At 32.4% G+C, this 21,604-nt stretch overlaps 2 protein-coding genes and 1 long non-coding RNA gene across 5 annotated transcripts; 2 read left to right on the top strand and 1 right to left on the bottom strand.

Annotated features, from left to right (window-relative positions):
* The first annotated feature begins 5,073 nt into the window (after positions 1 to 5,073).
* On the top strand, positions 5,074 to 5,307 carry LOC107893014 (uncharacterized). The gene is made up of 2 exons (XR_001682702.2): positions 5,074 to 5,130; positions 5,205 to 5,307. It is a non-coding gene; the product is annotated as an uncharacterized lncRNA (long non-coding RNA).
* Positions 5,308 to 9,073: 3,766 nt separating this feature from the next.
* On the top strand, positions 9,074 to 9,915 carry LOC121221137 (uncharacterized). 3 transcript variants are annotated; one of them, XM_041101686.1, is made up of 2 exons: positions 9,074 to 9,653; positions 9,703 to 9,915. In XM_041101686.1, exons 1-2 carry the CDS (start codon positions 9,302 to 9,304, stop codon positions 9,708 to 9,710), a joined length of 360 nt encoding a protein of 119 aa, XP_040957620.1. In that variant the 5' UTR covers positions 9,074 to 9,301; the 3' UTR covers positions 9,711 to 9,915. The 3 variants fall into 3 exon arrangements, with proteins under 3 accessions (XP_040957620.1, XP_040957619.1, XP_040957617.1); XM_041101685.1 differs by having other exon boundaries at positions 9,074 to 9,649; positions 9,699 to 9,915; XM_041101683.1 differs by having other exon boundaries at positions 9,074 to 9,915.
* Positions 9,916 to 15,515: 5,600 nt separating this feature from the next.
* Positions 15,516 to 18,646, bottom strand: LOC107892242 (ras-related protein RABB1b). Its single transcript, XM_016817265.2, has 6 exons — positions 18,351 to 18,646; positions 18,091 to 18,230; positions 16,926 to 17,008; positions 16,261 to 16,465; positions 16,059 to 16,127; positions 15,516 to 15,852 (listed from the first exon to the last, which is right to left on the bottom strand). The coding sequence occupies exons 1-6, from the start codon at positions 18,394 to 18,396 to the stop codon at positions 15,760 to 15,762; spliced, it is 636 nt and encodes a 211-aa protein (XP_016672754.1). The 5' UTR covers positions 18,397 to 18,646; the 3' UTR covers positions 15,516 to 15,759.
* Positions 18,647 to 21,604: the final 2,958 nt, after the last annotated feature.

Below are 21,604 nucleotides of genomic sequence, written 5' to 3' on the forward strand. Positions count from 1 at the left end.
GGGAATTTTTTGAAAGGTATTTTAAGGAGTAGGGGGTATGGATTAGGGTTTGGGATATAAGGTTTAGGGGTTAGGGATTTAGGGGTTAGGGGTTAAGGGTTAAGGATTTAGGGGTTAAGGGTTAGGAATTTAGGGGCTAGGAGATTTAGGGGTTAGGGGTTAGGGATTTAGGGTTTAGGGTGTCAAGGGTACTCAAGTTAGGGATCATGGTTGCTTAGATTAATTAGTTTTATTAATTTATATATTAAATATGTTCTTATATGTTTGTAAAATATATAATAATAAATTTAATATTAAGTAGTGACCGTCCGGTTTTGTTTCTCCAAATTTTTGTCACTACTCTACAAAATCTAGTTCAGCCTTCTAATTTATAGTAGAAAGGATCGTTCTAAAAATATTTATTGATGAACGACGGGATTTCGAGGGTTGGAAGCTAGCAGATGCCCCCTTTCGGTATTTTGGCAATGTTCCTAGGGCACCGATAGCACATGTCAAGAATCCTACAATTGGTGGAGGTTCAGTGATCATTTAAGATATATTTCAAAGATGTATATATAGTTTATATATTATTAAATTAATTAGAGATATAATATACATATATATAGATCACTTTATATATGCATATATACGGCCGAATGGTTAAATTAGGGTTTTGGTTTATTTTAGACTTGTTAAATGATACATTTAATTACTAAAATTTATATTTAAAACATTTAACATTAACAATTCAATATTTTTTATATGGATATATATATAAGTAATTACTTATTTAATTTGGATAGGATCAAAATATATGAAAAAATAAAAAAATATAAAAATGAAATAAAAAAACTAAAATTTATAATTTTATCAAATACTTTTAAACATTACTTAAAATTTTAATAATTAAAATTCTAATGAAACATAGAAGAAAGAAAGAAAAAAATAAAAAGATGTGAGATTTAGCGGCGTTTCGAGCAAAAACGCCGCAAAAAGTAATTAATAATTTGGTAAAAACTGTGTAGTTTTTGTCTGGGAATTTAACGGCGTTCGCAGCGCAAGGGCAAAAACGCCATTAAAGTTGGGACTTAGCGGGGCTAGAAAGAAAATGCCGCAAAGTTGCTCTGTAGTTTAATCAAAACATTGTCGTTTTCTATGGCATATTAACGGCATTAGCGGCGTTTTATTCGTAAACGCTGCAATTTGTAACTATATATTGTGTTTTTTAAATATGAATTAAAAAAACAATGTTTTAAAAATTCTAAAAAACGGTGCCGTTTCAGTAGAAGAATTTAATTTTTTAGTGGCGTTTTTGTAAAAAATGCCAGAAAAATGGGCATTAGTGGCGTTTATTCGTAAACGCCGCAAAAATTTATGAATAGTTTGGGCAAAACGATGTAGTTTTTGTTCGGGAATTTACTGGCTTTTGCGGCGCAATTGTAAAAGCGCCAGTAAAGGTATGTTTTAGTGGCGCTATGCGAAAACGCCGCAAATTTGCTTTCCAGTTTTAAAAAAACGCTGTCGTTTATCTACCACATTAACGGCATTAGTGGCGCTATATTAAAAATGCCGCAATTGTTTATTCTGTATTTCATCCCAACACTTAGCTGAAAAACGTATTTTCTCCCCAAAAAGGCCCCCCAACTTTTCCCCAGAAATCATGAAAAAATACAAAGAAAAAAAAAGGGAGAGGAGAACTCAGAAATCATCACAAACGAAGCAAAGGTTTAGTCAATCTTCACAGGATACTATCAAAGCTGCAGAATTTGTTGTTAAAAGGTAAGCGTTTTTTCTTTCGAAACACTGCATCTTGATTTAGGGTTTTGGTTCAGTGTAATTTTGGAATTTGGGGTTTAGAAACCAAGTTCAATCACCAAGCTTGAACCAGTTTGTTTGGGAATTTGGGGAATTTGGGGATTTCTGCATGTCTAGGGTTTGGGAAGAAGTATCGATCTTCTGTGTTTGTTTTCTACTTATTAGAGAAGTCCAACGAATCTTAGCTTCTTTCTTCATCATATTTTCTCTCGCCGTCGCTACCTCTTCCGTTATTAGATCTTCGAAGCGTGTTTCTCCCTTCATTTTGTTTATTTCGCTTTTCTTTTTCTTTAAATTTTTAGTTATGTTCTTATGAGCAAATTATTGTTGTGCTTTATGTTTTATTGGTATTTTATTGGTATTTTATGATTTATTAGGCCCAGCTTTTTTAGGGTTTGATTATAAATGTGAGTTATTTGGTTAGGATTTTGTTAGAAATGAAAAAATAAACACCGGTTTTAATCTATGCTTCTTGGATTCCAGTGTAAGGATCGAATGCTTGAGTATTTTTATATTTTTAAAGTTTTATGTATTTGAAAAATGTTTAGAAATTCATATTTTCATACTCATACTCATACTCCCTTATTGATCAGCTCGTATTTAGGTAAGTTTGCTCCCTCCAAGAGTTCAAAGTGTATAACTTGATGAATTGTAGTACATTTGTTAAAGCCTTTTAATATTTATTTTACTTGGATTTTGGGTGATCCACGATTGTGGAGATAATGGAATGTGTATGCCTTTTTTAAAAAAATCATATATTTGAAGAATATTATCTTGTATTAATTCTTGGGATTTGTTTTCTAGTTTGTTTTGCGAGATTTTCTGAATGAATATGCAAATAGCTGTTCTATTTTCTACCTTGTTTTGCGATAGCAACATATATTATTTAATAATAGATTTTTTTTCATATTTAGTTAAATGTAACTAATTATATCTTTTTGGTTATGAGACTCAATGCTACAATTTGCCGAAATTCTGACTGTAGACAGGCTGTAGACAGCAGCTTAGCTACTGTCAACTGTTCATAATTTGTAAAAGAATGGTTGGTTAGATCCTAAATTGAGGCTACTGTCAAATGTTCTTTGATGTGAATTTGATATTAGATATTTCATCTGAATCAAAGTTGTTAAATATTTGATATTAATATTTGGTATTAATAATGAAGTGAATTTGATATGGAAATATTTCATACGGTAATTCTGAAGAAATATAGAGTCCTGTTCTGCATTGGTCTTTATATATTGTTCTGATTGTTGTGATAATTAAAATTCAAATTTAGATTTGAATCTTAATTTAGTTAAATATTCTTTTGTTTCCTTCTGTTATTTTTTTTTCTGTTTTGTTGGTACTAATTTACTTGTGTGTGTGTGTGTGTGTTTTTTTGCAGAAGTTTGCTTCGAAGTTGAGGAAATTTGAGGTATTTATTTCTATGTTTCCCTAGATAGTTTTCTTAAAAAAAAACACCTCCAAATGCTTAAATTTCGGATTTGGTTATATTTTAGCTTTATCGTTTAATTATTTTTTTTAGTTTTAAAACGGAGTTTTAATTAAGATTTTTGGTTTTAAAGCTGTGGGTATCGGTTTTAATTATCATCTTTGCTTTATATGTTGCTAGCTCAATTTGCATGTAACTTTGCAGCTTATTACATAATTGCGAGGTTTAAATTATGCTTGTTATTTTTGTACGTATCATTTACCCAAGAAAAAAAATTACGCAAATTATTAAAATTCAAATTATGATTCTTAAATCACTTTTTATATTTGAGTAATTGAATAAATTATGGGCGATTAGTTTATTCGGTTTAATGTGAATAAATTATCGATTTTCGATTTTATGTCAATGAATAAATTACCGACGTTAGATGTGATTAATTGATTGAATGTTAATGTTTAATAATCTATGATTATTCAATAAATTGATCGATGTTAATACAACTCGTGGAATTAAGCAAGATCAATTTGGTTTTACAATGGTGAACTTTGACCGATTGATTCACACATGACAACAACTGATAGATGAGCCGTATGTATTCTCATCTTAAGTCAAACAAGTTTTTTACTCAAAAGATCCAACTGATGAGGGTTGGTACGTTGTACTCCGTAACATCCCTAGAGACTTGTTTGACATGGGCAGTGGAAGTAGAGATAACATCGACGACAGATTAGAAACTTTTCCCTTTCCAGAACAAAACTTAAACGATAATATCCCTAGTACTAGTGCACAATTTCAATGGGTTTGTCAGGATACGGATGAAGATATTTACGAATAATGATGTAGTAAGATTTTACGATTGTTTAATTATATGTAATATCATAATTTAAATCTTGGTCTTATTATATATTTCAACTATTTTATATGTGCTGTTATTGTTGTAATTAGTTATTAAGTTTACTTACATTTTATGTGTATTGCAGATAAAATGCCTAGAAGAAAAATTCTAAGGGAGAGCATTGTTCAAAATGATCCAAACTCGATAGAAACAAATAGTACTGAACAACAGACAGCAATTGGATCTTTGAATGTTTTGATTACACCTGAGGATCCTACGGAAGTTCAAAGTAATTTTACATTTAATTTACATGCGTGTTGACTTATAATTGATTTATTTTTCAAATTCTTACATTATAATATACCATTTGTAGCTGAAAATGGTGGGACGCGCAGAGGTCGAGGACGTACGCTACTTAGAGAGTTGTACGAGTTAGATCCAGTCGAGCGTGTCAAGGTATGCAGAAACAGTTTTGGTCAGCCTGTTGGATCAGAAGCTCGACTTTTAGCAGGATACATGGGCATTTTGGCACGAAATGCGAATATGTTCAACTACGAGTCATGGCGTCAAATGCCTGATAGCAAAAAAAACCAAGCCCTCGATAATATTAAGGTAACAAAATGTTAATGTCATCTGTAATGCTTGGGAAATAGTTTCATTTATATTTACTTTATTAACTTGTGTTTTTTGTGGGCGAGGTTTCCTTAGAGGTCTCGGATGCTTATGTAAAGAAGGCATTGGGAAAAAGATGGAGAGACAATAAAAGTACTTTGAAGAAAAATTATTATAAGACAAAAACAACCCTCGATGAGAAATTGCAAAATGTCCCGCCGGGTATGTTGAGGTACCAATGGGAAGATGCGGTTAGATTTTGGCATTCGAAGAAAGGCGAGGTACGACGTACTTCCAAACTATTGTAATTATTTTGGTTTATAGTATTTACTATTTACGTACTAAAATTTTTATAACGTAGGATCGTGAACGAGTTGGAAAAAGCAGCCGGCAGCAACAAAAATTCACTCACACAGCCGGGTCGAGAAGTTTTGCATGTGTAGCTGAGGCGGAGGTATTTTTAATTTTTTAATATTCTCAAATATGTATAACTTTCTATTAAATAATATTTTTACTACTATATTGTAGGAACGGTAGTCCGATCAAAAAGTTGGATGCCTTCAACTTTTTGAAATTACACATAAGAAGAAAGATGGATCTGCTATGACTCTTGAAGCTGGTGAAATTATGGTACGTTTACTTAATACGATTTGACTTGTTTTAGTTATTTATAGTGTTTATTTTCTAATGGTTTAATTTATTGCTTGTAATGCGACTATTGTTATATTGCATTTGTTTTTTTTAAATATATATTGCGTTCCTAACTATGTGATTTATTTATTAGGAAAAACTAAAGGATAAAAAGACGGAGTACGAAACGATTGCTTCTAATGATAGTTTTGTTCATCTTGAAGACATTGATAACTGGATTATTACTGAAGTTTTGGGTCCTGAAAGGTATGGTCGGGTTCGATTCCAAGGATCTTTTATCAGCCCAACCCAATATTTTGGATCCAGCTCGCACCAATACATGGCTTCGGGGAGTCAATCTCAAGCTGAAGTTCAGAGGTTAAAAGACCAAATGGCTTAGATGCAAGCGACCACATTTGAGGTTCAAAGGAAATATGAAGAACTTCAGCAACAACTTAAAATAGAGGCGGCAGCGAGGGAAACAGAGGCTGCAGCGAGAGAAGCAGATGCCGCAGCGAGAGAAGCAGCGAGAGAAGCAGAGGTTCAAAAGAAATATGAACAACTACAGCTACGACTTCAAGCAGATGCGGCATCGAGAGAAGCAGAGTAGAGCAAAAAGTACGATGAACTTCAACAGCAGCTTCAGATTATGATGAAGATGTTTCAGCAATCGCAACTTCCGCCGTCATAGTGTATATTACATAAATATTTTTATCATTTTAACTTTTAACGTTTTTGTAAAGAAAAGTATGAATTCACTTTTATTTATTGATATTAATATTATTTTAGTCATTTAATTTGAAATATTATATAAATTTATTGTTTTTGGTTAGTTTAGATCTGGTTGCTTTTGATTTGTTGTTGCAGGAGGGCTGAAAAAAACAGAAAATTTTATTTTAAAAAAATCTCAAAATTAGTGGCGTTTTTTAAAAAAGCGCCGCTAAAAGTCATATCATATAGTGGCATTTGTGAAATAAGCGCCGCGAAAGAACACTACTTTTAGCGGCGTTTGTAGATGAAGCGACGCTAAAGAACATTACTTTTAGCGGCGTTTTTTACCAAGCGCCGCTATAGAACATTACTTTTAGCGGCGAAGATCATGTTCTTTAGCGGCGTGTTTTCCCAAGCGCCGCTAAAGAACATGATCATTAGCGGCATTTTTTCCTAAGCGCTGCTAAAGAACATGATCATTAGCGGCGTTTTTTTCCTCAGCGCCGCTAAAGAACTTGACCTTTAGCGGCGTTTTTTCTGTAAGCGCCGCAAAAGTTAGCGACGTTATCCTTAGCGGCGTTTTTTGTGGCACTTCCTCAAGCGCCACAAATGCCTTTAGTGGTGTTAAAAAGCACCGCTAAAGGCCTAAAAAAACGCCGCTAAAAACCTGTTCTGGTGTAGTGATTATAGAATCAGTTTGGGCCTTAGGCCATTCAGATACAGTCTCAGAAATACATTAGAGCCTTGGTCCATATCAGATACAAAATGCAGATACAGTAAATCAGAATCCTACCGACCAGCCTCTACACACCATCTCCGCCCAACCCTACACCCCATGTGGGGATTAAATCAACTCACCAATCCCTACACACCATGATGTACTGAAATGCGTCACATAATCAGAAGGTTGTAGCTGAGCTGCCAGATAACAGGCTTAATAGCCTTTCAGACACTTCCTCCAAATATCATCAACCCACCCCGATGCAATGCAACATACAAAATATGTTATGTCATTATGCAATTAATAGTGCATGCATTTAGATATCATAAGTCATGCTCGGTATAGAAATCAGACAGACAGATCACACATATAGGAGTCTAACTAAAGCTTACTGACCCTACAGTAGGTCCACAGTCGACTTGGGCAACCCTTGCAACCTTATAGAAATTTTCAGAAAAACGAGCTCACACGCCCATGTGGCCCACTCTGCCCAAATTGGCCTTGGCCACGTGATCCATTTTTAATGTAACCAATGCTAGTTAATTATTCATATATGTTTTCACTATTTACTTATATGTTCCTTCAAAGCTATCTACTTGAGTCACTGTTACTAAATTATTTATATCTTGAGCTAAATAATTCTGAATTAAGATCCTCTTGATGTCTTTGAAACTAGACTCAAATACCTTTCTACCATAAAATTTTTAGAATTTTTGGTTTAGCCAATAAGTACAGTAAAATCTTCAAACTTACCCCTGTTCTGCTGTCTGACAGCTTCATCCCTTCTTTGCAAAAAATTAATTATCTCTTAGTAAAAAATTTGGATGATGTTTACATTTGTTTCTTTTGAAAATAGACTCATTAATAATTTAAACATGTAAATTTTATCCCCTAATTATTTTTTTCCAATTTTTGATGATTTTCCAAAGTCGGAACAGGGGAAGCCGAATTCAATCTGACCTTGTCTCACAAAGTTTATTATACCTCACAATTTAAAATTCCATTACTTACACCATTTATTTTATGAGAAACTAGACTCAATAAGATTTAATTCCATGTTTTGTTCATCCTCTAATTCAATTTCAACAATTTATGGTGATTTTTCAAAGTTAGCCTACTATTGTTGTCCAAACAGCAAGCAATTTTGGCTTTTCGTCGAATCCCTTTTTTTTGTGTTTTGGGTACACACTTGGTTTTGTTTTATGCTAAAAAAGTACTCGAGCACTCCAAAGCCTATAATCAAGACACTCAACATCAATTTAACGGATTTACAAGCAAATTGACAACCAAGAACGAACAGAAACCCAACTTACCACCAACGATAACCCTCTGTTTAACTATTGTTAAGATGAGAACATTGAATTCACCAGTCCGAGCCTCCGCCTATGCCCAAATCGCAGAGAAAAAATTTTACCACTTCAGTCGTTAAGAGATTCATGATAGAAACAAAGAGAAACACTTACTGAAACTAAGCGAGCACTAACCGCGTGCGAAAATGAAGGAAAATAAATGGATTAGGGAAAAATCAAGAAGAAGAAAAAGAAAAGAAAGAGGGAAAAACTCAGAGAATTTCGGTAAGAAGAGAGGGAGAAGAATAGACGACAAAATTTTTTTAAAAAAAAGAGAGTCAAAATTCGGTTATGAGAAAAAATAAAATAAAATCTCGATAACCCCCAAAATCTCTTAATCTTCTCCCCTAATTCCCACTACACATCCACTACTCAGAACTCCCCTATTACACAACTTTATCAAGAAATCTGAGCAAAAAAAAAATACCCTTGCCTGCATAGGGATTCAAACACAAGACCTCTACCATAATAATACACCATTTAACCACCAAACCAACAAGCCCATTCTAATATAATTTACCTAACAATCAAATAAAAGCCTACTAAACAAGAGTAAGGCATAATTCATTCAAAATACCAAAATTTACCCAAGCAATGGCTCAAACTTAGGACCTCCTAAACACTCCCAGAATATATAACCACTAAAGCTGACAAATATTTGTATTATATTTTCACAATAACGAAATTAGAAATTTCGGGTGTTACATACCACGTGTATGTCATGCTGACGTTCAAAGATTAATTTTTAATATTAGAAATAGATAGAATTTTTAACAGAAGGAACATATTGCACTTTAACTAACGTGTATGGACTAATTTATTTATTTTTTGAGTGGAAAGTATAAAATGCAATCTTAAAACCAACCTATGGTAGTTTTAAAGTATAATTACTTGTTTAGTAGTAGTTTAAAGACTTATTATTGTTGTTGTTATTAATTTATGTTAAATGATAGGTAGAAAGACATTATGTACCACATATGACCAAACTATAAACATTAGCATTTAATGTACTCAACTGTTAGAGCAAAACCAACCATCTGTATCTCATTGGAGATTACTACAACCTTATTAAATTCATTCCATTTAGTTTCCTCACCCATTGAAAGAGACTATCCAGCCACCCCTTCTTTACAAATCCTTTCTGGGTTATATTCAGTTCCATAGCTCAGCTTCTGAAACAACCCCCCCCCCCAAAAAAAAATTCCACCATTGAAATGGCCTCAGCTACCAAGTTTTCATACCACAGACTGAAACATGAAGAAGAAGAAGGCCATGTGCTTGAAGTTGATGAAATTGCGGAGAGGTTGATGATGATGGGAAGACCAAGGCCGTGCGTGAGGCTCAAAAGGGCGTCTGTCAAGAAAAGGTTTAGGGTTAAGGTTCCAAGCTTGAGGAGGTTGTTGAGGAAGAAAGTAAAGCTTGTGAGGGTTTCATTTGGGAAGATGGTGAAGAGATTTAAAGAAAGTCAAGCCCATTTGGGTGATCTTTTTGCTGGGAATTATATGTTTATTCAAGTCAATCCTACAACCATGAAATACTGCTTTGAAAAATCTTATGGAGGCCTTGCTTTAAATGGCTTGCCTTCTTCTAGGTGTTCTCTCTCTAGGATTGCTTGATGTTTGAAGGTTTGAAATTGTGTGTGTGTTGCCTTTTCTTGTATTAGATCTTGACTCATACAGGGTAGCTGCAACTTTTCTTTTAATACAAAATAGCCTAAGGGTTCAAAAGCTAAGATTCAACTTATTAAGTTCGGGGTTCATTTGCAATATGTTGTATGAAAATGGGAAAAATTTTCCATTTATGGAAAACTTAATTTCATTTGTGCAAATGATTCAATTGCAAGTTGCTAATGTTGCATGTGGCATTCCAATTTGTAAGTTAGGAAAACTCAGTTTTCAATATTATCAAAATGAGATTTGTGTCTGAATTTTGTGAAAAAAGAAAAAAAGCAGAAGACAGTTGGAGGATGGGAGTTAATTTAACAAGTCAATGTCATCAAATGTAAGACACGTGTTGTTTCTCGTGACACTTGTTTTTGACCTTTTTAGATCGTTCAAGATAGAATCGGTTAAAGGCAGTAGTTTGGTTCATTATTTCATCAATATTTAGCTTTTTATTTTAATTTCATATAGTGTTTTACTGAATTGGTATTACCTACAAATTGAGTCGTCAACTCGAATGGTTAATTATGGAAATGATTAAAATAAATTATATTATTCGTAGATACTTTAATTTTTATTTAAAAAATAATAAATATATATATATGATGGGATTTTAACTCGAACAATTGCACTAGTAAAACTTTTAATTTATCACTCAGTTAAAGTTTTATTTTGATATTTTTATACATTTTAATTTTAATTATGCATAATATATTACTTCCATCAATTGTATATATTAATAATGTATCTGATTGAGTTAGTGCCACAAATTAACTGGACACCGACTCAAGATTGATAACAACACAATGATAAACAATGAAACCTAATTTTTAATTTAGTATCATACATATTTCATGTGTAATTATTATTAATTAGTTATAAGTCATATGTTTCATTATTTATTGTATGTTACACACATATGTGGTTTCCACACACATTCGTGTGTGATATGATTTCTAGTTATTATTTAAGTCATTGACTGAGTTGGCATCACGAATCAACCAGACACCAACTCGGTTATGAAAATTATTGAAATATTTTTTTGTAATTAATTTAAGTTACATTATTTGAGAGTACATTAGCCTTTTTAATTTAACAAAAATCAATAAAAATATACAAATGGTGGAATTTGAATCCACATAAAACCTTAATTTTATCACTCAACTGAAGCTAAATTTTGATGTTTTTCATACGTTTTACTTTAATATGCACAATTTATTAGCTTCATCAATTGTATATGATCTATACTATTAATTAGTCCATAATTGAGTTGGTGTCATGAGTTATAAAAATATCCTTTCTTAATTAAAATAAATTATATTATTTAAGGTACTTTAGTCTTTTTGGTCTTTTTAATTTACTGTATGTTATTTTCAAACACATCTTTGTCTTCAAATTTTCGAACGCATATGTTTGTGATAGAATTTCTAGTGTCATTAGTTAGTTTCTATAGTCAAGGGAGAAGTTAGAATTATTTATAAAGGGGGTTGGGTATTTATATAAAGTAGACATTTTCAAAGTAGGTCTGGGTCAAGCCTACTCTGAACAATGTGGTTTTAAATTCAAGTTAGTCTTGGTCACCTAAATCAACATTTAAAAAAGTAAAATAGGTTAAATGCTCAATATGTATTATTTATGTTTTTTATTAAATTAATATTTAAATACTATTTTATATTTAGATACAACAATTATTTAACATTGTTTTCTTACCAAATTAATATTTAAATACTATTTTGTATTTGTTTTTCAAATTAAACTAAAAATGTTACCAAACATTTTTTATCAAATCAATATTTAGCTACTACTTTGTATTAATTTATCAAATTAAATAAAAAATATTTCCAAATTTGTAAACTATATAAAAGAAATCAAGCTAAAATAAACATTAGAAAACTTGGGAAAGACAAATTGTCAAATTTTTATACATGAATTATAATATCAAAATAAAAATTTAAGAAACCTTAATTAGCTAAAATGAGTATTTTTAAAATTAAGGGGCCGGGGCCTATGCAACTCCTAAATCTGCCTCTGTCTATGGTTAATTTCATTAATTGTTTCGGATAAAAATTAAAATAATATTTTTAAAAAAAACATGCTTTGTAACACACAAGAAAAAAGAAAAACAATATTACTATTAGGAGTAAACAAAATTTGATTCGAAAAATTTGAATTTATTTTTAAATTTCGAGTTAATCGAACTGGGTTATTTGGTTTTTCTAAATCAACTTAAGTAATTCAATTTTTTAAATTCAAGATGAGTTGAATGTTACGACTCAAATAATTTGAATAACTCGAATAACAGATTGATATTGTTAGACAAAACACGTTAGCGAACAAATAAATTAAATATAAATAAACATATATGAAATAAAATATAAATAGAATGATTTATAATTAATTTATCAAATACAAAAATCAAATAAAACCATAATAAATTGTTGAAATAAAGGAGAATCAAGATTTTACGAAACATTGAGGCCTTCCTTAAGATAGATTCGACCGCTCCTACGATACTTGGAGTAACGTTGGTCGAATGTCTCCAATGATACAACAACAGTAGTGATCAAAGTAGTAGCACCTCTACAACGATCAACGAACAAACAATGCCTTTTTCTATCACCAGAACGTTTGAAAATACAAAGAAGAAAAGGAAGAGTTTTGAGAGAAACAGAGTTTCGGTACGAGAAAAATATCAGAGAGTATTTTCTTGTGTAAAACCCTTCAGAAATCATGGTCTTTTATAGGCATGGAGAATGTTGAAATTTTGAAAAAAGTATCCACAAAATCTGCCATTAATTTTAATCAAATCAATAAGGTAAGTATCCTTATATAAGCAGATTATGTCTGCTGAGAAAAATAAAAATCATGTTAGACTAAAATATCGACAAGCCTTATTAGGGTTTGACCAATTCAAACATTTCACATTACTTATGTCGTGCGTGGCACGAGGCGCACCCCGTCAAGTTTGGAACTCCAAACCCTACACATGTGGCAAAGTCACAAGCTTAGTCATTCAACTATTTTTTAAGAGGGTTCACATATATAAACACATCTCACACTTTGGTATTTAACCAATGTGGGATCTAAGCCTTTACTTTTCCTCAACAATATTTCTAAGAGCTTATTTTGAGCATCAATTTCTCATTCATCACTCAACCATTTTGAGCATATGATATACTGTTGTAAAGGTCTCATGGAGTCGAATATGAAATCATAATTTTATGATTCAACTCTTCACCTTTACCCATTGAGAATATGCCTCAAAGTTCTCATAAAAGCAATTTATCCAATAGATATAAATATCCCTTGGGTCTCTAACACTTTTGAAAATGTTCAATTTGATTCTATAAAAGAAATTTAAAAAAATCAAAATTATCTCTAATATTCAATATATATTGAAATTTTAAAAAATGAATATATAAATTAAAAAAAACTAAAAGATATTGAAAATTTTTTTTCTAAAAATGCTATATTATATTTTAAAAAGAAGAAGCTAAAATGATAAATTTGATATCTAAATTATCAAGTCAAGTTTATCATACTAATTATCTTGTTTTTTTCCTCTTTTTTTTTTGTTTTAAAGAGCTTTCAAACATATGTAGTATTTATGTTCTTTGACTCATAATTTAGTCATATTAACAACAAGATTTCAGTATGGTTGATTTTTTTTTTTAAATTAACTTGAACAACTTCATTTGACTTGCTCGGATTTCATTTTACTCAAATTGATTTGAAAAAAAATTTAAATCAAGTTAGGATAATAAAATAAGTCTTGTCAACTAGACTAACTCAAATTTTTTTCACTCGATTCAATCGAATACTCACCCTTAATTATCATGATGAGTTAGAAGGGATATTTAAAAAAGAAAAGTCCATCCTAACATTTTAACCAAAATAGTTAAACCGTTAACTACTTGGATTAAGTAATGAAATTTAAAAACTAGAGGTACCGATTATGTAAAACAAATGCATATGAACTAAACCCAAATTTGAGCATATTGTAAGGATCAAATCATACTTAACCATTTTAAATATAAATTCAAGATGTATTTTAACACAATGACTAAACTGCCCATAATTTTCTATGCTTAAATTGAAAAATATAACATCTACCATATTATTGCAAGTCAATAATTTTATATTAAAAAATAAAAAAATTCAATTTTTTATCGATTCAACTCACCGATTTAAAAGATACCCAATTAAATGGTATACATTTGATTAAATGAATCATTGATTTTAGCTTTAGTTAAATCGATGAATTCAATGTAACTTCAAAAATACTTAACCTCTGCATCTGGAACTATTTTAATTTTAATTTTCTTTTTGAAGAAGAATTTTTTTTAGTAGGCCGAAAAAATAAAGAAATTTTAATTTTTTTAAACAATGATTGGATTTTTTTTATTGAAGCAATACGGTAATATTTTACAAACTGAAATAAAAAATAAAAAATAATCAAATAAAATACAAATCTTAAGACTTAAAATAAAACATCAAAAGAAAAATATAGATTCTAGCCGCACTTAGTTTTCCTTGTCTAAAAACCATAATACCAAAAAACTGAAAAGCTCTTAAATTCATCTCTGTCCACATCCGTTGCTAGTTGTAGACGATGGTAGAAGCATGCAGCAGTAAGCAAGCCGATGGTAAGCACCTTGTCCGTTGAGATCCATTCTAATCCTTCGTCTCTCGCCATCGCCGCCCTTAGGCCTGATCCATCCACCACATCACCTCCGTGGACACTTTTTGCCGTTCGTCTTCTACAGGAAGATAACGACCGGGATCCCCTTCGCTGACTAGCATCCTGGCAAAGGGAAGATCCATGCGCATTCAACCGTTGTTTGAGCTGCCCCTCGTGCAAACCGACATTTTCACATTGATACGTACAAAGCTCTCTTCATACCATACATCTCCCGTGACAAATGAATTATGAGAGACCCCGACTTGTTCCGCTCCAAGATGATAACATCTAGTCTGTGTTTGTTCCTCGGTCTAGTGGCAACATCCTCAATGATTTGAAGTCCACCTGGGTGGACCCACCACGGCGAGCAAGGCTTCTCCTGCAACCCATCCCCCCTGTTGTCCGGCGCTACCTCTCACCTACCTACCCCTCGCCCAATTTCCTCCCCCCTCACCGATATTGATATGCCACTCGTCAACTTTCCCACTCTCTATGGACAGTGCCGCCAAAACCACTCGACAAACCAAACCGTGACTTTACCTTCTTTCTTCCAAACGCTTGGAAAATCGAAAAAACTAAATAAAAACCCTAACTACCGTACTATAGAAGCAGACATAACTGTTCTAAGAAAACTTTAATGGGGAACACTTCTTCCATGGATGGAAAATTCATAAAAGCTAAAAAATATGTAATTATGTTTTGACCCTCCTGCTCTATGTCTCCTTCCACCGTTTATCTCTCTATTATTCAACAGAAACAATTTTAATTTTAAATGATAACCTTTTTGTATCAATCATTTACCCATTTGCTAGCATCCGCCGAAATATTAGTTTGTCTTTCATTGATAATTTATGTAAAAAAATGGTACGCCATCTAAATAATTGCGTCTTTCGGGTTGGGGCCGTTATGACAAGTTTATATTGGATAAGGATAAATAAATTTTTGTATTTATACCAAACACTGATATTTCATGCAAAATTAATATTATCATCCAATTTTGCCCATGAAGCTTTGAATATTTAAGTTCGAATTTCACCGTATGCAATTACGCATTGAATTTTACCATATGTGAACACTGAGAAGATGTAGAAGGTAAAATGGGATGACATTGGTTTATATTTTACAGTGCAGTGAGTCGAATAGAATCGAAACGAGGTGAACAATTGAGTTCCTAGTTCAGTACAAATGAAAGACATAGTTCTATACATTCAGTGTCCTTACCGAGTTCGACAACACCTTCAAGGAGAGAGATTCATCAAAGCAATGAGATCATGTAGAGATAAACTGGAAATGTGGATCAGATACATGCAACAGATTGTTTCAGTTCGTATTAACCACAACAACCACCACTCTGTGCAACGGCTCCATCTCTTGCACCTGATGGACCTTGGGCACGCCCATAGCCGATCTTGATGCCAGATGACTGTAATAGTTTCAAAAAAAGCAGGCTTATGTAAGGCATACTCAGGAGTTCCATGGAAGGAAAACAATGAACTGGGAATGGTCTCTCGATTGATGGAAGATGGTTTATGGTTCAAACCAGATTTATCATCCCATACAAAAAACTGAACGATTGAAATCACAGATAAAATTTGGAGTGAGATGGTCAAATTATTACTCAATTATTACCTCATTGGATGCATCGAAGACTCCTTCCTGAATGTTCTGAAGGATCTTTGCGGCAGTCTTTACGAAGGCCTATGAGATAATTCGAGATTTTCAGTTAAAAATGTCTGTTAAAAGGAATACATAATACATTATAAATACCAGCTAAACCTACAGTACTGGATATATAAACAATATGATGAGCCACTTAAGGGGAAATCCTTACCTCCTCGACATTTTGAGCTGTTCTCGCAGATGCTTCCAAGAATAAAAGCCCATTTTCCTTTGCAAACTGTTCACCCTCTTCTTTGCTAACAGCTCTCCGGTGAGAAAGATCGCACTTGTTTCCGATTAGCATGATTGTCATGTTGGGATTTGCATGCTGACGAGCATCTTCCAACCAGCTCGCTAGATGATTAAATGTCTCTCTCCTGGTCAAGTGTGCAATTTTGCAGTTCAGTTGAAGAAAATTCAAATGCTCCAGAACCGTAATTGAGGAAAAAATACAGAGATAGGTATAGTAAGCTGTAAAAGTCGTAATGATAAAAAAGAGCAATTCGTTTTAGTGTTTTAACCTGGAGGAAATACAATTTAGTAGTTACCATACCCCAAGTGAAAAAATCTAGAAGCAAAAGTGATCCTTCACCTCTTCCAAACCCATTACTTCAATGTTATTTAGACTTAGATGTGAATCTGGATACGGGTATATTCTATATTTTATAAGTTTTTGAATATAATTCCAGGATCCTTAGAGGGTTATTATTATATCCCTATAACCATATCCGGATATGTATCAGGCAAAGGTACTTCAAGATAAATAAAAGATCGGAGCAACATAGCATTGCTTAAGCATGTGCAAATTCTACAACTAAAGACAATTTTGTCCCGGACCTGGTTATATCGTAGACCAGAAGAGCTCCGGCTGCTCCTCTATAGTAAGATCTGGTGATGGACCTGAAGGATTCTTGCCCAGCCTGAAATATATGCAAACAAAAGCTCTTGATTGAATCATCAAACTATGATATAAGAAAGTGACTACCAAACCAACATCATACATATAATTGAGATGAAATAAGCCATCAAAAGCATTAATAAGCTTATGTTTTGTTCATTCTACATTCCTCAAACAGGAAGCAACCGACGAAGGAATAACTAACACTTTGAGATAATCTCGTTTTTAATTAAAGAAGAGTTCCTCTAAAACAATAGAACCACTACCTAATGCAATCTATATCACCGATTTGCAACAAAAAGAATCATTCAAGGGCTAACTTGTATTTTTCCTTACAATACTACCAAGTTCAAAAACTTTCACTTATCCTCTGTTCACTCTTGCAAATCTGAGAATTATCGAACCATAAACGAACTTTATACAAATCAAACAAAAACAGCTGCTCGTTTATCATCATAAAATGAATTTCAATTCATAAGCTCCCAAATATGAACTCTTTTACATCCAACATCGTTGGTTCTACATTCCTTGTGTAGGAAGCAACAGACAAGCAATAATTAACACTTCGAGCTAACCTCATCTTTCATTAAAGAAAGTTCCATGAAAACAAGAGAACTACTGCCTAATGCAATCCATATCATCGGTTTCCGAGAGAGAGTGTCATCCAAGGACTAGCTTATAGTTTACCTTACAAGATAATTAAGTTCAAAAGCTTTCACTTATCCACTGCTTCCTCTCACAAATAGACAGCTAAAGAAAATATACAAAAATAGATAATTTAAACAGAAAAGTGAAGATTTCTACAAAAACCCTAATCTACCCAAGTCCTAACACTCTCTTTGGCTCCTATACAATTAAGTTATTCAACCCAAAAACTAAAAGAAATTGAAATTTAATACCCTTTTAACCAAAAAAAAAAACACCAAAAAGGGAAAAAAAGGTTAAAAGTGAAGATTTCAACAGAAACCCTAATCTTCCCAAAGTCTTAAGTTATATTCAAAGGCAAAAGCTAAAAAAATTTAATACCCTTTTCAGCAAAAAGAAACCAAACAAATGATACAAAAAGGAAGAGGGAAAAAAAGGTTTAAAAATGAAGAAATTTACAGTATCCCAGATTTGAAGCTTGATGGGTCTGCCATCAATGGTGACCATCCGAGCACCGAATTCAACACCGATGGTTAGATCATGAACCGGTTGGAATCTCTTGTCAGTAAACTGCAAGAGCAAACATGATTTTCCCACGCCTGCATAAAAACCCAATTAAACCCAATAAAAATATTATAAAAGCTCAAACTAGTTCTAAGCAATACTTTTTTTAAAAAAGAAAAAGGGATTTCCAAACAGAAAGAGATAGGCTTCTATACCAGTGTCACCGATGATGATGTACTTGAAAATATAATCGTAAGACATGGTTTTTTTTTTTCTCACTACGTCGTCGTTTTCAAGTTTCTTCGCTTTCTATGGAGAAAAACTCTGGGTTTAGAGGAAAAGAGGAGAAAGGGAAAAAAATGGAGAACAGAGAGAGATATAATGGTGACGTTAGATTTCCAGACAAGTTACCTGTTTTTGTCTTAAAAGCTTACTTCCAAGTTTTGGTTTGGTCGGAATTGTGAGCTTTCTTAGCGTGTTCTTTAATTATTTTATAAATTTATTAAAACTCTTGAAATTATAAAATTAATAAACTATAAGTTTTGTTTTTGTTTTAATAAAGTTTCTTAACCTCTTTGCTTTTATCTTTCTATAGTTATTTTAAATGTTTTATTTTGTATCCCACATTAATTTAGTTATAAAATTATTAAAATATGTTCTCTTTCTATAGTTATTTTAAATTATTTTTATGATAGTGTTTTATATTTTTATATAATAAATTAATAAAAAATAAATCTTTGAACCCAAAATAGTATAGGGCTCAAAACATCAATTTTTTATGTAAATATTTAATAAATATATTTGCTACATTCATATGTTAAAAGCATCGCGGGATGATGGCATGAATTATCCTAAAACTTGAGCAAATTTTATAATGTAATATTTATCTTTTTAAAATGTTAATTTTTATACTTAAAATTTCTTCTCTTTTTTTTTAAATATTATAACGATTTTTTGTCTCTAACACTATTATTATTTTTTAAAGTCACAAGCCATTTGAGTTTTAATTCAGTTGGCATTATTGTTATTATAACAACTAATAAGACGTGGGTTTAAGTACACCTAAGTGTATATTATCTTTTGATTTGAGGGTTTATAGAAAATAGTAAAAATTGTACAAAATAGAAAAAAAGAGATAAAACAACATTTAGTTTGTAGCACCCCTTGTCCGATCAGAGTAAGAGATGCAACATTTAAAAACTAAACTCCCCATTTAAACTTTTCTTGTTTCATTATATCTAAAGTAACCTATAACATATATGTTAGGCTCAAAAATACCAAGAGGGGGTGAATTGATATTTTAAAAATTTCTACGAACATTTCTAAATGATAGGGAAAGGGAAGAAAAACTTGAACAATTCAATTTATAGTGTTTTGGTACCAATTGCCTACTTTCACTACCTTGGTATACCTAAACCAAGGATTTCACCGTTTATTATACTTGAATTATTATATTTCTAGGAAAAGATATAACATTTACAATCCTTATCTTTTTCGTAAGGCTAAGATGGAGCTTCCCCCTAATTTTTATGGCTAAATTAGAACTCTTCCTAGTTTTTTTGTGGTTTTACTATATTTCTCTAGCTTTTACAAGGCTCAATTATAACCTTCTATAAATCACTTAAGGTTTTATACCTCAAAAACCTCAAGTAACCTTTATAAGCAAAAATAAAATATGTAAATAATGGAGACCTCTCAAAGGTGTGTGGTTACAAGTGTTAGCTCTTTCAAAGAATGTAAATAAGAATGATAAAAAGATCTACCAATAAACACTTAAGAGATATATACAAGAAAAAAAATGAAGAAATAAAGAATTGGAGGTTGTTCTCTTGATTTCTATACTTGGATATCCATCTTTTGTGTTTGATGTGTCTTTAACTTGTATTTATAGTAAGAAATGAGTTTATGGACGTTTATGGTCATTGAGGATGAATATTAGTTGTTAGAAGTATTAATTTCAAGCTTAAAAACACTTGCAAAGCTTTGGGGTGCAATACCTTTCTTCAAAATTTGACCGTTGAGTGGTAAGTATTGCACCCCAACTGGAAGGGTGTGGTACCTCTTGAGTATGGTGTGGTACCTAGGTGGAAGGATATTGTACCTCTTGAAAAGGGTGTTGTACCTCTATGCCTTCTTGCTCATTTACTTCTAAGTATTGCACCTTTTGGCCAAGGTTTTGTACCTAGCCAGATAACACTTAAAAAAATTCTTAAAAAATATTTTTAAGCCTTAAAATTGTTTTGAAAATGTTTGATAAAAATTTCAATCACATTTTAACTAAATAACTGAGAAAATATAATATATAAAATTTATCTTAAATGTTGTTATATCAAAATCTTGGGACATCAAAGCTAACAATCTCCCCCTTTTTGTAGCACCCCTAACCCATATCATTCGCTGGAACAGGATTACGGAGCATTACCAGAATTTACAGATCAAACGTAGACATTTCATATCATTTAACATTCTTATCAGAAACCAATCATAATCAATCTTATTGTCCTTTATATAAGCCCTCGAGGTCTAAAATATGCATTAGAAACAAGTCGAGACTAAACTTGGTACTTAGAAATTTTTTTGGAAAACATTAAAACATTTCAAAGGTGCAGGGACACACGCTCGTGTGATCAGGCCGTGTGGCTCACATGACCAAGATACACTCCAGTGTCACAGGCCGTGTAGGCATCCGAATTAGGGACACACGGCCGTGTCCCAGCCTGTGTCCAAACTTGAGAGCTCTTTAACTTAAGTCACACGGCCAAGCCACATGCCCGTGTGCTAGGCCGTGTAAGCATACTGACTTGCATTAAATAGGTGCAAGGGTCACACGGCCAAGCCACACGCCCGTGTACTAGGCCGTGTGGATATTTTAAGCATTCTGCTTTGCAATTTTAAAGATGCAGGGGACACACAGCCAAACCACACGCCCATGTGCAAGGCCGTATGTCACACACGGCTGAGACATACGTCCGTGTCTCTACTTGTATGGATGAAAATAGACAATTTTCAAGCCACATTTCTCACCCAAATTTGTCTTCCACCTACATTAACACTTTAACATATTCACAAACCAATATTAAGACATTCAAATCAATCCAAAACCAAGTCTTATACAGGACATATCAATACATAAGACCAAGTGTCTATAATTATCAAATTAACCAAATACAAATATTAGCATATTTGCATCAAATATACCAAATCAAACCATGCCTCAATATGCCTGTTAACCATTCATCATTCAAACACACCAAATACAACAAACATGATGAGGTCACACATATATATACATAACAAAAATATGTCTAACTCAAGCCATTCCAATGACTATTTATAAAAAAATACTTTTAAGCCAACATTGGTCAAATTACCCTATACATGCCATTATAACCAAAATTAGTTTTCTATATGTACCGAAATGAGCTGATAAATAGTGTGAGATATCTTCACCAAGCTTCCAACCCAACGA

This window comes from Gossypium hirsutum, chromosome D09 (genome assembly GCF_007990345.1).
Source record: "Gossypium hirsutum isolate 1008001.06 chromosome D09, Gossypium_hirsutum_v2.1, whole genome shotgun sequence".
Lineage (NCBI taxonomy): Eukaryota > Viridiplantae > Streptophyta > Magnoliopsida > Malvales > Malvaceae > Gossypium > Gossypium hirsutum.

Bases quoted from the DNA above. Each gene is read 5' to 3' on its own strand.
- LOC121221137 (XM_041101683.1), top strand. From the start codon at position 9,302: ATGGCCTCAGCTACCAAGTTTTCATACCACAGACTGAAACATGAAGAA.
- LOC107892242 (XM_016817265.2), bottom strand. From the start codon at position 18,396: ATGTCTTACGATTATATTTTCAAGTACATCATCATCGGTGACACTG. The intron at 16,466-16,925 runs GTCCGGGACAAA...ACACTTGACCAG, and splicing joins CTGGTCTACGATATAACCAG to GAGAGAGACATTTAATCATC. The intron at 16,128-16,260 runs GTAAGGATTTCC...ATTATCTCATAG, and splicing joins CAGCTCAAAATGTCGAGGAG to GCCTTCGTAAAGACTGCCGC.